General features: G+C 33.4%; 1 protein-coding gene and 2 non-coding genes across 5 annotated transcripts; 2 read left to right on the top strand and 1 right to left on the bottom strand.

The window, feature by feature from the left end:
- The first annotated feature begins 437 nt into the window (after positions 1-437).
- Positions 438-508, top strand: TRNAG-GCC. Its single transcript has one exon. It is a non-coding gene; the product is annotated as a tRNA-Gly (tRNA).
- A 9-nt stretch (positions 509-517) lies between these two features.
- On the top strand, positions 518-603 carry LOC112527087. Its single transcript, XR_003070709.1, has one exon. It is a non-coding gene; the product is annotated as a small nucleolar RNA snoR114 (small nucleolar RNA).
- Positions 604-1696: 1093 nt separating this feature from the next.
- LOC112527019 (shaggy-related protein kinase theta-like) lies at positions 1697-9477 on the bottom strand. 3 transcript variants are annotated; one of them, XM_025137492.1, is made up of 13 exons: positions 9207-9477; positions 7031-7228; positions 6841-6933; positions 6044-6103; positions 5416-5688; positions 4666-4740; positions 4238-4294; positions 4019-4159; positions 3575-3625; positions 3382-3477; positions 2643-2726; positions 2430-2532; positions 1697-2014 (listed from the first exon to the last, which is right to left on the bottom strand). In XM_025137492.1, the coding sequence occupies exons 1-13, from the start codon at positions 9264-9266 to the stop codon at positions 1953-1955; spliced, it is 1353 nt and encodes a 450-aa protein (XP_024993260.1). In that variant the 5' UTR covers positions 9267-9477; the 3' UTR covers positions 1697-1952. The 3 variants fall into 3 exon arrangements, with proteins under 3 accessions (XP_024993260.1, XP_024993261.1, XP_024993262.1); XM_025137493.1 differs by lacking the exon at positions 9207-9477 and adding an exon at positions 7370-7444; XM_025137494.1 differs by lacking the exon at positions 9207-9477 and adding an exon at positions 7349-7427.
- Between the last annotated feature and the right edge of the window lie 5197 nt (positions 9478-14674).

The raw sequence follows: 14674 nt of genomic DNA, 5'->3' as shown, positions 1-14674 counted from the left end.
TTTTTATTTTAATTTTAGTTAAGTCATCAAAATGATGTGGCATCCACATCACCTCATTAAAGCCACACAAACAAAAAAGTCAAAGGGTTAACCGGTTTAAAAGGTAACAGGTTACTCATTGCTATTATGGGTAAATTTTTTAAAGTACAATGTCTTAATAAAAAATAATTTGAAAGTACATTGCTGTAATAAAGAAAAACAAAAGTAAAATGCTATAATAAGAAATTTTATGAAAGTAGGTTGTTATTTCATGCATTTAACCCTATATGTATTTGGCAAAATCGTCTCACTTATTTGTCAACTGAACTACACGTCAAAAATTATTGTTTTGTAAAAGTAATCTTGCAATTCTTGTGTTCTCAAATGTAACAAATAAAAATATGTTATATGTATATATCTAATCTTTATATAATATTAATTGCAATAAATAACAAAAAGCACCAGTGGTCTAGTGGTAGAATAGTACCCTGCCACGGTACAGACCCGGGTTCGATTCCCGGCTGGTGCAACCCACTTTGAGCCGTGATGACACGCCTCCCTGATGGTTGGGTCCATCAATTCAGCTTGACTTTCAAGATTGACAATACAGGCCCTTCTGAGCTCAACTTTTTACATTTCCGCCCCCTCTTTTTTTTTTTCGTTCAAATTATATATTTCATTCATAACCTTTTTTTTTCCACGTAAGTCATCGTCGCCGATCTCATATCTTCATGATCGTAACTTAGTCATTCGTATATGGCTTTGTATCAAGGTGAAGTGTCGTGGGTCATATGTGATACTAGAGCCACGAAACAGTTATATGAACCGAAGGTTAATAGTAATCGCACTAGATATGATCCTTCTAGAAACTATGGTACAATAAATGTAAGGCATCAAGGTTGTCCCTTAGCATGTTAAATGTGAGATTTTGAACAGGGTCCCGAAAATTTTGGGACCCAAATTTACATGTGTTTAGGTCTTTTTATCGACCTATGTAAAACTATAGCCGAAGATATTTAGGTTCAAACCATTAATTGTTTGGTATTATGTTCAAATTATTAATGGTTTGAATCTAGTTTCAGATTGTTAATCGTTTTAGGTTTAGTCCATTTTTGTTCTTAACATATATTCCTTGTTATCTCATTTATGCAATGCAATCAAAAAATTAGGATGTAACAGGGTCTCCAAAAAGATTGGAACGTCTCTGTAAGGCGCCCATGGTGGACGCCAACAACAAACTTTGGACTTTTTACTGTGCGGATGTGCCTTTAAGGTGAAACAAATGCCATAAAGTCACCTCATGTGTTTTTAACTAAATTTCATCGTTTCGAGGAACTTTAGTTGATTTGGAGAGACTTTCGGTTTTTGTGGTTGATGTCTCTTGTACTTTCTCGTATCTCGTAGCACCCTCAAAATTTGGTACGAGTAACTTACGAAAATCGGTTGAACAAGATAGGTCCCACCCTGGTGAACGCAATGTTGTGAAGCGTGTAGAAACCTTGACCATTCGGTATAAGAATCACAAGTCAAGCTTCGAAATCGTGTACAGAGGACTCGGGGACACGTGCTTTATCGGGTTGCAAAAGGACTAGTAGGCCTTTACGCGTTAGGGATTGCTTATTTATGTCGAAAACTAAAAATTGGACGAGAAAAACATGTGAAATTCAATATTAAACGTATTAATGCCAAGTAAAAAATCGAGCACACAAGGATTATATGAAAAAAACGAAAAAATCAAATTCATTAGAAGTATAGCCACGATGTAAGCAATCCATCCATCGAGCATATGGAATGCTCGAAAATCGAACCTAGCTACACAATATCCATATATTTTCGTTGCGTTACAGTTAAATATAAACTTGATTAGATAGTGTAGCCAAAAGATCGAAAAGAACAAGTATAATGCGTATTGTGCAAGGGTAAGTATTCAAAAACCCGACTTTCACAATGAAATCCTCTCGTGATCACGTAATTCATTCTTTGGCATGTTCGGGTATCAGCCGTTGAAGTAGTTCCGGAGATGCATGAGCAAGTTCTGTCAACATTATATGTTATTTTTATCAATATTAAACCAAACTAAACCCTTTGGAACGGATGACAGATACGCATACATCCCATTCCCAGACCCTATTTTTGAACGAGATATACTGATTTTGTTAGGTTTTAAACCAAACTAGGTCCCGTATATCCCATCATGAAGTATGGTCTGTGGGGTGGGATGTATTTTTATCAATATAAACCAAAACAACCCAATCCCTTGGGATGGACGATCTGCGTACATCCCACCATCTGACCCTGCTTTCGATTGGTGGGATATACTGGGTTGGTTTGGCTTACAAAAAAAAGCCAACCCAGTATATTCCATCATGAAGTGGGGTCTGGGGTGGATGTATTTTTATACTATAACGGGCGAAAATCGAAGAACTCGACAAATGAAAAGAGAGTTATACCTTGAGGTGTGAAGTCAAATAGAGGAGGGAGGGGTTTGCCGTTCGGCAGAGTTGTGTTTGGGTTCCGTAAGTCGTCAAAGAAAGGATGAGTGCAAGCCTCCAGCTGTAGAAGAAAATATATAAGCAAGTATTTGTTTGTTTGTTTATTGTAGAAAGATTAAGGTTGATTTCACGATGTTTTTACGAACACGAAAAAAGATTAGATTCACTTACAGCGGTACATCGCAGCTTTGGTGAGTACTGGAGCAGGCGGGAAACAAGATCAACGGCTTCGGATGGCACGCGCTTGTTAAATATCTGAAAAGACCATGAAAAAGTAAATTTCTCGACCTTATAAAGAAGTTTTCAAGTACAAGCACCCGAAATAAACATACCCTATCTAATGTCTCCCCAATTATAATAAAATAGATATTGCAGTAAATGATAATAAAAAGTGTCACTTCTATTTTAGAAAATTATAGCCTCTTACTGGGAAAGGATGTTGTTTATCAACCCCTTCTGACCTAACAAATGTTACTGACCGAGATGCCGATCCGGTAAGAGTGGAGAGGCTTGCTTACCCGGTCAGAGCATCTCACCTAATCAACGCTTATCCAAAAAAATTTAGTGAACAGCTCTTAAACCATGATCATTGATTAGTGAAATCCGATCATTAGTTGCAGGCCTTACTAATGTCTTGGGTTATTTTTTTTCAATTTATTGAATAATTTACATCTAAACAATGGTTTTTGAAATCCCGAATCCAAAAATTTAATGGGGTATATATCTAAATTTTAGAACTGGTTAGATTACTGCTGTTATTATAATACATTTATGGTTTACTATATTCGGATTTCCATTCATCTGTAATTCTTCATAATATGTGAAGCGCAGAGAACGTACGGCTATGGGCAAATAACTGGTTACAACTAAAATAAAGATTATTATAAATCTTGATTGAATATCAACAAACCTTATGCCATGGATGAGCTTTGATCTGCGGGAACTTGAATTCGGTGTAATGAGGATTCATGCACTTAATTTCCTCACGTGTTGGCGTACCCAAAATCTAAACAAGAAAAAAAAAAGATGATTGTTAGAATAAGTTTCAAATTACAAAGTTTGTGATGCCAAGAAGATAAAAAAAATTGTCTCAGATTGCATACCTTGATTATCTCTACAAGTTGATCTACACCGCTTTCACCAGGAAAAAGAGGCTGCATATAATGAATCATCACTTGAATGGATAGTGTGATATTGGAACTTAACCACAAGGATAAACCAAACAATCCCCGTATATCCCACCCGAAGGTGGGGTAGACGGTAGACCTGACCTCAACCCCAAAGACTAATGCGCTTGTTTCCATGAATAATCCCGGCTTGTGTATAGTGTGGGAAAAATCGTCCCAAAATAAAGTGTCGCCTTTTCAAAAAGTAACAGCCTACTTGCCAAATCTACCCATAATTACGAGATGAATAAATTCACTCTATAATAAAGGGTAAACTTGTCATTTAAATATTAAAAAGTGTAATAGTTACACATTTATTATGGGACGGAGGGAGTAGACAACTATACAAAATTGAGTGCAAGATATAAACTAGTTACCCACCTGTCCCAGGAGTAGCTCAGCCAAAACACAACCTGCAGACCACATGTCAATTGCGTTGGTGTATTCTGTTGCTCCAAAGATCAATTCAGGAGCTCTATAATATCTTGAACAAATATACGAGATATTTGGTTCCCCGGGTACCTGAAATTGCACAATAAAATCTCAACACCTGAAATCGTGATAACTGCATTTTGAACTTCAAGAGCTTTATGAACTTACCAACATCTTTGCACTCCCAAAATCACATAGTTTTAGCTGATGAGTTTGTGGATTAACCTGCATGCAACCGGGTTATTCATATATTAATACATCACCAACAAGATATGTAAGAATACGTTGAACCCCATTAGATTATTCTCCAAAAGTGCCCTTAAAAAGAGAGGGCTTAGACAAGTACAGATCACCCCCAAATGATGACTCCCTAAAGTGGTAGACCTAGGCTCTCATACCACGTGAGAATACGTGGACCCCATTAGATAACTCTCCAAAAGAGTCCTTAAGTATATAAGACTATACGTATATGCTAACATCGGTTCTCTTAAGAGAGTAATCAGAGTTTCCACATATTTTCACAAGATCAATGTAAATAAGTGAGTTTCCCTAAGCTTATTTATAAGACGAGCAATAAATATTCTATAAGATCTTACCAATAAATTTTGTGGCTTAATATCACGATGGCATACACCAATAACGTTGTGAATGTAGTTAAGAGCACGGCAGATCTGAACAAAAGATGAAAACGAAAAAGGATAGTTAAGCAATGTGCCTTTGCAAGATAAACGAAGGACAAAAATACCAAAAGGGTCATTGGCTCAGTGGTACCGGTGCCTTTGCATGATAGTTAATCAATGTGCCTTTGCATGACAAATGAAAGAAAAATCACCAAAAGGGACATTGGCCCAGTGGTACCAGGGTTAGCTGTAGAGCCCAGCCTCGCAAGTGGTCAAGGGTTCAAACCTCACCAAAAGTGAGTAGTGTGCGTGAGTTAGTGAAGATATTTTTTCTCGATCGAGTAACAAGGTTTCAAATTTTCCTCTTTTATACCATTTTTTATTCCATTTGACCATTAACCTGCTCATTAGTAACATTTGATGAAGTGGGAACCCGTTTATGAAAGGTTTAAGAACAAGTAGATGATAAATTTGACATTCACGCCATCGAATGCTACAAGATCATGGGAAAAAATGGGAGTTCTTTTAACTTTGTTACGTTAAATAGGAAAATTTGAAACTTTGATACATTAACAGGAATTTTTGAAATTTAGTAACATTGATTGAGAAAAACATTCTTTGTTACACATAATAGGAACTAAGCAAACTTCAATTTATTTTGATGCATTTTTCCTTGCATAAATATTATATACTTCAAAAAAGGACAAAAATCAATAAGAGCTTCACCTGATACGCATACAATTGTATGTATATAGTAGGCATATGTTGATTCATCCTGACATAATGCCTCGACACCCGATATACTGTTTCAGGTACGTATTCCAAGACAACGTTCAAGTACACTTCATTCTTGTCGGTTGTTGAATAGAAACAATTTTTCAGTGGAACAATGTTTGGATGGTCCAATAAACGCATAATTTGAAGTTCTCGGTTCTTGTATCTTTTATCTTGTAGCACCTTCTTTATAGCAACAGCTTCACCTGTCTCAAGGCATTTGGCCTGAAAAAAGAAAGCAAAAAAGAAAACCAAATGTTTGCTAAGTAGTTAGAATTTATCTCGATATGTACACATTTAGCATCAAGCAGAATAGAGCCACTCCCTCTGTCCCAAAATAAGTATCCACATTTCTATTTTAGTTTGCCCCAAAATAAGCGTTTACTTTCCAATTCTGCCCTTAATTATGAGATGGAGGAATTCATTAATCCCTTTATTATTAAGGGTAAAATTGCCATTTAGTGAGTTAAGAAGTGTAAAAATTACACGTTTCTACAGTTGTGTGTCTTTTCCATCATGGACATTTGCCTTTGGGATGAAGGGAATATATGCTTGAAACGATGAAAATCACATCAAGTACCTGAAAGACGACACCAAATGAACCGGTACCAACAACACGTTCCGCCATGTAAGAGAAAGTCTGGACCACAACATATTAGAAATCATAAGTATTATGGTTACGTCATCTTTCTAGTTACTAGGAAGTAAATCTAGCAATGAATCTAGCAAACAAGCAAAAAAAATTAGAAGCACAAATTATGCACAAGATACTACTCATGGATGCAATGATATCCATTAGGGTGTTCCAATATGAGATATGGAAAAGAGCCTCTAAATTTTTTGGGATCCAATTATACATGTTTTAGCCTTTACCCAATTATATAAGTTTTAACATTTTCCAAATTATACATGTTATAGCTCAATTATAATGTTTTAGCCCAATTATAATGTTTTATGCTTTTACTCTTTTAGCCGATTGGGCGATTCCCAATTACCGACTTTTGAACAACGTTAGAAGAATGAATCTATTTAAATGAATTTCATATTGGTACTTTGTCATTTTAAGACATTTTTGTTGTTTTAATCTGCAAAGACTTTAAATATGACATATGGTATAACTTTTATATTTCGTTTTATTTATTACTTGTCCAGCCAATCTATTGTCTTAGTAGAGGCGTAACGGGGACTCCAAAAATATTGGAACATAGCAGGAAGCATAGACGTATTGGAAACCCCAAAGCATTCCTCATCAACCAAAGCCAGCTATAATCACCGTCTTAAGATAAGGATGCAAGATTGAAAGAAAGAAGGATCCGAGAAATAGGGATAACAAGCAAGGGAAAACATTCATGGTACAGCCAGATAAATGATGATCACCTGCTTTGGTTTTCCATTTCGACCACCCACCGAAGTCACAATGACTTGACCTGTTTCTGTACCAGTACCATTTACAAGAGTAGCCTCAAAATCCTGCTTAAAAATAATCATCCATAAGTATCCAAACGAATTACGGTATGCATAATCATCAGTAGAGTACGAATCTTGTGACATCAAATAGGGGAATTACCTTGTCATCAGATTTATCTTCCTTGATTTTCATTCCTTGCATTTCTTTGGGAAGGTTTTCATAGTCGGATTTTTCATGTTTAGAAATCGAAGATGTTCCGGCAGCCATCCTTGCAGACTTAGCACTCTCAGGCTGATCTCCTGATGTACTCGCAGATTCTCGCTCAGCCTTTACCCTCTTAGTGTTAGAATCTCCACTCTACAAAACCACCAGGTTCAACTACATGTTATACATCAATGTAAAAGGAGCAAAAAGAAAAGAATCATGGAAAAGACAGAAAAAGAATATTCAGCAAAACATATATCCCCTTATTTTAACCTTTTCCTTTCATTCATTTACCATATTCATCTTAGTTGCTAATCGCAGGCACACCAATTTGAAGGTTGATAATAGGATCATTTATGTGTAATCAATCTAGGAAAGGACAAAGATATATATACATATACATATACATATATATATATACTAGAAGGTACTTATCCAAAATTTGATTATGTTTATCTGTAATTATTTTGAACTCAATGTTTATACAATATTTGAGTGGTTCTTAAGAGTTTTTATCAAATGTTTTATAATATAGTATAGATTTTTTATTATAATTTAATTTAGATTTAATAATGAAGTCATTTATTTTTAGTTTAATAATATAATTCTTTTAAAGATAATATTTAGTATTTTGAGTTCAATGATTATCCTAAATATATTTTAGATTATTATATTTAAAATGAGATATTTATCCAGAATTTGATTATGTTTATCTGTAATTATTTTGAATTCCATGTTTATCCAGAACTTGAATGGTTTTTAAGAGTTTTTATCAAATGTTGTATAATACAGTATAGATTTTTGTTATAATTTAATTTAAATTTAATAATGAACTCATTTATTTTTAGTTTAATAATATATATATAGATAATATTTAGTATTTTGAATTCAATGATTATCTTAGATATATTTTGGATTTTTTATATTTAAAATGAGATACTTATCTAGAATTTGATTATGTTTATCTATAATTATTTTGAATTCAATGTTTATCCAGAATTTGAGTGGTTTTTAAGAGTTTTTATTAAAAACTTTATAATATAGTATAGATATAAAACGAATGCCATATGTCGTCTTTAAGAGTATTGTATCTAGTCCCTTTTCTGTTGCGGTCAACATTAGTTTCTATGGTTTTGCTTCAGTTTAGTTGATTCGATATAATTTGTCAAAAGATGGAAAAATACTGGTCGATGTTAAAACAAAATTACACGAAAATAACCAAGAACTTTTTCCATCTTTTAACAAATCATATTGAATCAACGAAACTGAAGCAAAACCATAGAAACTCACTGTAACCAAATTGGAAAAGGGACCAAATATACATAATATAAGCAGCAAAGTTGCTCCTTATACTGTTATGTCAATATATTGTGAAAATTTTCAAACTTTTGGCTCGAGCCATAGAGTCTTTTGAATCAAAATCATATCATACTTATATACCATAAAGGAAAGCATCTTCATCTCGGCAATCATATGCCCAATGATTTTAATATTACCAATCTATTATCATTATTAACTGATAGCCAGAGAGATCAAACAACAGCTCAAACAAAGTCAAAAAACACAATAAACAAATAAGCCATTTCCATGAGAATTATTTGAACATGACTCGACAAATTGACCAAAAAAAAAATTACCACAAAAAAACATTACGATTCCATCAAGAACATCATAGAACGACGGGAAAGAAAGCTTTCCATCTTTTAAGAAATTACATGCTATTAAACAAATTCAAGCAACAAGATGCATCACATTCATTATGTTTGATCAAATCGTTTCCAAAAAGCGTTTTGAATATGACCCAATAAATGGATCAAAAAACAACACGAACAAAACGATTTCGCAAAACATTTAGCTTTCATGAATCCAAAAGATCTGTGAAACATGAAACTTCTCTGAATATGACCCAACAATTGGATCAAAAAGCACAAAACAGTGTTTTTCAAACATTTAGCTTCCATTTGTAATAGAAACGGTAAAAAAAACCAACACAAAAACAATATTACACAATAATAACAAAAATTTCTACCAAATCAACCAATCTAAAGCAAAAGCATTATCAATCGAAAAACAAAACAACACGAAATCCTTCTAAACTAACAAAACTCAATTGAAACGATCAGAAACTTACGGTATCGGAAACGGAAGTACGACCAGAGGCGATACTCTTCAAACGACGCATCACATTCATTATGTTTCGATCAAATCGTAACCCTAATTCCCCCCTTTCTTTCTGGATCTCACCACACTTTCCCTAACAAACAAAACTCCTTCAATAAAACCACATCAAAACAAAAAATGGAGGAGGAATCTGCGACACAAACACGCAATCCTCCTCCACCTTCTTCCTTCTTTCTTCTTCCCCCTCTGTTTAAAACTCTCCCCTTTCTCTCTCTAAAAACTCCCCCCTTTCTCTCTCTAAAACTGTTATGTGTGGTCAATGGTCAAACCTGAAAAAGCCCAATCATTCATTCTTTGCCTCATTTCGTACACCAGTCAAACTTTCATTCTGGACCGTTGGATCTGATCGTGATGGATTCATCTACGGATCTACGTGCACGCAACATTGGATGCTAAACGACAACTTTGTGAAGGTAAATTACTGATGTGCCCTTTACAAAATTACTTTTTTAGATATGAAGTTGGTAAAGTTAGAAATATGTACAAGTTTTGATGCGTGTATTACAAGTGGTTGTTTGGGTGTTGATTTGGATTTAAGAAAATGTTTTCTGGAAAACGGATTTACGTAAATTAGGTGATTCGCCGAACTACAATTTTGTCCACAAACTTTTTCGTTGGCGGTTAGGAAAAGTGCGAAAGTTTTCACTTTACACCCCTATACTATGATCTTATTGCAATAAAATGCCTATAGCATGGATTTATTTCATTTAGGTCCTTAGGCTATATGGTTATGTGCAATTACAATCCAATTTCATAAAATGTAGTAGGGGTGAGCAACGGGACTGGGTATCAACTTGCGAATGGTTCCGGTTCCTAAAATACGGAACCGATATGAGTGGTTCCAGTTCCTAAAATACGGAACCGATTGAGAATGGTTCTGATTCTTAATTTTTCAGAACCGTTACCCGTCGAGTACCCGACAGAACCGATTGTGCAGTTTTTTTTATATATATTTTGTGTAGTTTTTATTAAAAAAAATATGTGCAGTTTTTTATATAATTTATACATTTCTTTTATGTAATTTGTGTAGTTTTATGTTAAAAATATGTGCAGTTTTTTTATATAAAATTTGTGTAGTTTTTTGTTAAAAATATGTGCAGTTTTTTACGAGTATGTGTAGTTTTTTAACACTCAATTATTCACAGGTACCGTACGAGATTGAGAATGCGATGGGTATGCAAGAAGTTAAAACGAGATTCAGAATTGAGATAAAATGTTTCGTATTTTTGCAAATTGTGTGTTTAATTGGACTCGTAGTATGAATCGTTAAACTTTCAACATTTACTATTAGTCTATTATGGTTTGTAATTGTTAAACAATATTTGTAACCATTATTCTGTATAATTTGTATTCTTGTTTATTTATTTAGTGTTTTGACAATGTTTTATTTTTTATTTCTAAATAACAAAATTTTAATATTTTAGAAAGCGGGTACCCGGAACCGGTTCCCGGCGGTTCCGGTTCCAAAAATTCAAGAACCACTCTAACCGGTTCTAGTTCCAAAATCTCACGAACCGTCGGTTCCAATTCCTGTCAAATAGGGCGGGTACCCGCCTATGCTCACCCCTAAAATGTAGTGTTAGGGGTCGACCAGTAAGTACGCTTATCAGTAAAATTCAACACTATTGCTTACCTTATCGGATAAAATTTTAGTCTCGAAACAACATTGTATGCAACAATTTACAGGATAAAACGCTAGCGGGTAAAAGTCAACGTACTCATTACTAGGTACAACTTTCGGTCCCTGTCATCGCTTTTACCTGGTAAGATTCTTAGTCCTTATCATATTCATCCACTAAGATAATGTGACTTGGTAAGCGCTTACCGAGCAAGCATTTTGTAAATGGCTCCTTAGTTTTATGAATAATCTTTCAAGTACCATATACATTAATTACTATGTAATTATTATAACTAGGGGTGCACAAAAACGTAACTAAACCAACCAACCTAACCCTAAAGTTATCTGATATTTAATTGAGTTGTAACTGAGTTAAGGTTATTTGAACTCAACTCAATCCAATGAACTTCATACTTTATGTTTCTTGGATTTTTTGATGATTATTTAGTATAAAGATGGACCTATAAATTATTACAAGTGGTGCCAATATTTGACTATAAGAAACAATGATAAATTGCATGAAAAAGTAACGTACTTTAACTTGATTTTTTTTTGGTAACGTACTTTTAAAACTTCCATTTTGGTACATAATATGTAAAGTTTTAAACATTTAAGTACCCAGATGAAATTAGGTTGAATAATAAATAATATTGAGTTGGATATTATATCACTCGTCACATCAGCATGGTAACCGGTTAATGTTTCAACCGGTTACCCGAGTACTTAAATGTTTAAAATTTTACATCTTAGGTCTGAAATGGTAGTTTTGAAATTATGTTACCCAAAATATAAATCAAATTAAAATACGTTACTTTTTCATGCAATTTGCCAATAAAACAATGATATGGATATTTTTTCACAAAACGATCAATGGTCTATTGGTTAGTTATTTCTCTTTCGTATCTGATGTCATGTGTTCAAGTCTTTTATTGCAGATTTTTTTAAAACATAATAAATATGAAATTAAAAGTTAAAAACCAAGGAAAGTGAACTACACGCCAGAGGTACTAATACGCATATTTCATAAATAAACTCACACACCTTCCTTGCATTTGGCGAGGTTTGAACCCCTGACCTCCTAGAAGACTAAAGATTCACATACCACTAGACCAAAGGTCATTTGGTAATTTGTTGGTTTTATTATTAGACTAAAATGGGGTTTGTTTTTATATTAAGTAATTAATGAGGTCTGAAATCGAATTCGGTCAAATTTTCTACAAACGAAGACTGCTCTTTTCCAAGATTTGAATCTGACCTTTCAATACTGATTGATTTTGTATGCTTAATGTGTTTAAAATCAGATAAAAATAAAAAGAATAACATCTCTCGTTTCTCCAGCTCTCTCAGTTGACCTCGTCATTCTGTTCCCACTATCGTCATCCCCTTTCTATCATCATTGTCGTCATCTTCACTTGCCATTATTTTACATACACATACAACATGGAATACAGATCCCATTTGTATTCCAAATAAGGCTCATGAAAAAAGTCTAGTTTATTTGTCTAATCATGAAATCGTGTTGTTAGTTGTATGATGTTTGAATTTTTGATTACTTTTATATTGTAATATAAGACATTGTTTGTAAGTGGTTTGATTATGTTTGAGACATTTAGACTTACATATTTAAAAAAATGTAATTTACTTTTTGTTGTGAAAACTAACATATTGTAATTTTTTCGAGATTGGTTCAGGTTTCTAGTTCGAGTATAACCAACAGTAAACGGGAAAAAGATGACTGTCACTCTTAACGGGTTCCCCAATGGAGACAGGGAAACTGCAGGGACCCGATGGGGATTCCCATAAGACCCCCGGCGAGGATCGAGATGACAATTTTAGTTATTGGTTTCGGAAAACAGGATACCAATAACCGATCCGAACACGACCCGTTGTCATTCCTAATTCGGACCATATTATCCAAAAAATGGTAACTTGACAAAAAAGTTATCGTTATAAAAAGTTTTGGGAATAATTATTTTTACAACCACGTGTCTATTTATAATTAAAACGTGGTTTCGTTTTACAAATCTTATCATAAAAAAGGAATAATTCCTCAGCCGTTTAAAAAAAAATGTCAATTTTCACACGAAGCAAGTTTTTATGATGACACATTTTATTTTTATTTTCTTAATAAAAACTAATCATCGTTTAAAACATGGTATTATAGAAATTAGAGTAAATTATGTTTTCGTTCTTATGGTTTGTTAAAAATTGTTATTTTTTGTTCGTTTATTTTGAAATACTGTTTTTGTCTCTGTTGTTTATAGTTTATTATTATTATGATTTACAATTTATTTTTATATAATGAGCATCTCAAACAACTGTACTATAATCTCTCTCTCTCTCTCTCTATATATATATATATATATATATATATTACAAATGAAAATACCTTCATTTTATGAGAACATGAGAACATTTTTTTTTACTATAGACAATTACACGTGATATTATTATATCATCACATATGATATACATGTGATACTAAATAAGAGAGGCGAACGACTTTTGATATGATTTTGGTTGCGGGCCAAGCCGCCCTTACACCACTAAGCCTTTTCACATGTGATGAGGGTATTTTTTTATGTGATATTATAATTCATCAAGACCATCACATGTGATACTAAATCATAAATGCAAACGACCTTTGACTCGACCTAAGTCGCAGGGAATAACTTTCACATACCACCTGATCCCTTTCACGTGTATTATCACATGTGATAAATGTGTTCTTGCGTTATCGTAAAATGAAGGTGTTTTCGTTAGAACCTCTACACACACACATATAGGGACTAATTCAAGGGATAACTGATTAGTTTGTGGTAACCGTGAGATCAATTTGAACCGCTCGTTTGAGATATTTAAGGATATTTTTCTTAGATAAGCTAAAGGAGTAATATATTAATTTTATTTTTGACAACTAATCAAAATATTTAATCAAATTTTTTATAAGGAAATATTCAATTAAAATCAGTTACCTAGATATCAATTACCTAATATACATCGTATTTTAAAGATGTTTGTAAATCAAAGTGTATCATAGTGATAACGTTCACAATGTTTCACGTATATCACAATGTATTCTCTTTGTTTTACGAAATGTATCATAGTATGCATTTTCGTTATTTTCATTGTTTTACAAAGGGTATTACATTGTGCATCTTGTATGTATATATGGGTATCACTGTGAATATCTTTTGTAGGTATCATAGTGTGTATCTTGTGTTCACATAAGATTCATTAGAATAAGGTTCGCCAAATAAGATTCGTCGGAGAGAAAAGAGGAGAGACGAGAGAAGATATTTATAAAATCCTTAAAATGCTATTAATTAATATTTGAAGTTAAAAATACCAAAATTAATTATTTTTTAATTTAATCTTTTATATGTGGTTGAGATTAGATTTCCCCGATTATTACAAACAAAACAGTTCTCATTGATCAGACCTATATATATATATAGACTTAGGATCATGTGAGGCCAATGATTTTTTGTGAGACCCGTAAGACCAATTTTCAACTCTTGGATTAGATCTATAATCTGACAATCTAAACATTCATAAACGCCACAAGATTTCTCAATAATCACAAAATTGCCACCGTGCAATTTAGACCGTTAGATCATTAACTTATAAAGTTGATCAACGAACATAAATTGGTCTTACGGGTCTCACGAAAAACCTTTGGTCTCACGTGAACCCAACCCTATATATATACATATATAGGGGTCTATTCAAAGGAGAACTGAGTTGTTTGTGGTAACTGTGAGAACCAATATTAACCACAAATCAATAGATAAATTAGG

The sequence above is a fragment of the Cynara cardunculus genome, assembly GCF_001531365.2.
Source record: "Cynara cardunculus var. scolymus isolate 2C chromosome LG 14, CcrdV1, whole genome shotgun sequence".
NCBI classification, from domain to species: domain Eukaryota; kingdom Viridiplantae; phylum Streptophyta; class Magnoliopsida; order Asterales; family Asteraceae; genus Cynara; species Cynara cardunculus.
The sequence above is the reverse complement of the archived record's forward strand: the minus strand, read 5'-3'. Positions and strand labels throughout refer to the sequence as shown.

Coding starts and splice junctions, on each gene's coding strand:
- LOC112527019 (XM_025137492.1), bottom strand. CDS start 9,266: ATGAATGTGATGCGTCGTTTGAAGAGTATCGCCTCTGGTCGTACTTCC. Junction 4,741..5,415: donor TACAATTGTATGCGTATCAG/GTGAAGCTCTTA, acceptor TCTTTTGTTCAG/ATCTGCCGTGCTCTTAACTA. Junction 2,533..2,642: donor CAAAGCTGCGATGTACCGCT/GTAAGTGAATCT, acceptor TTTCTTCTACAG/CTGGAGGCTTGCACTCATCC.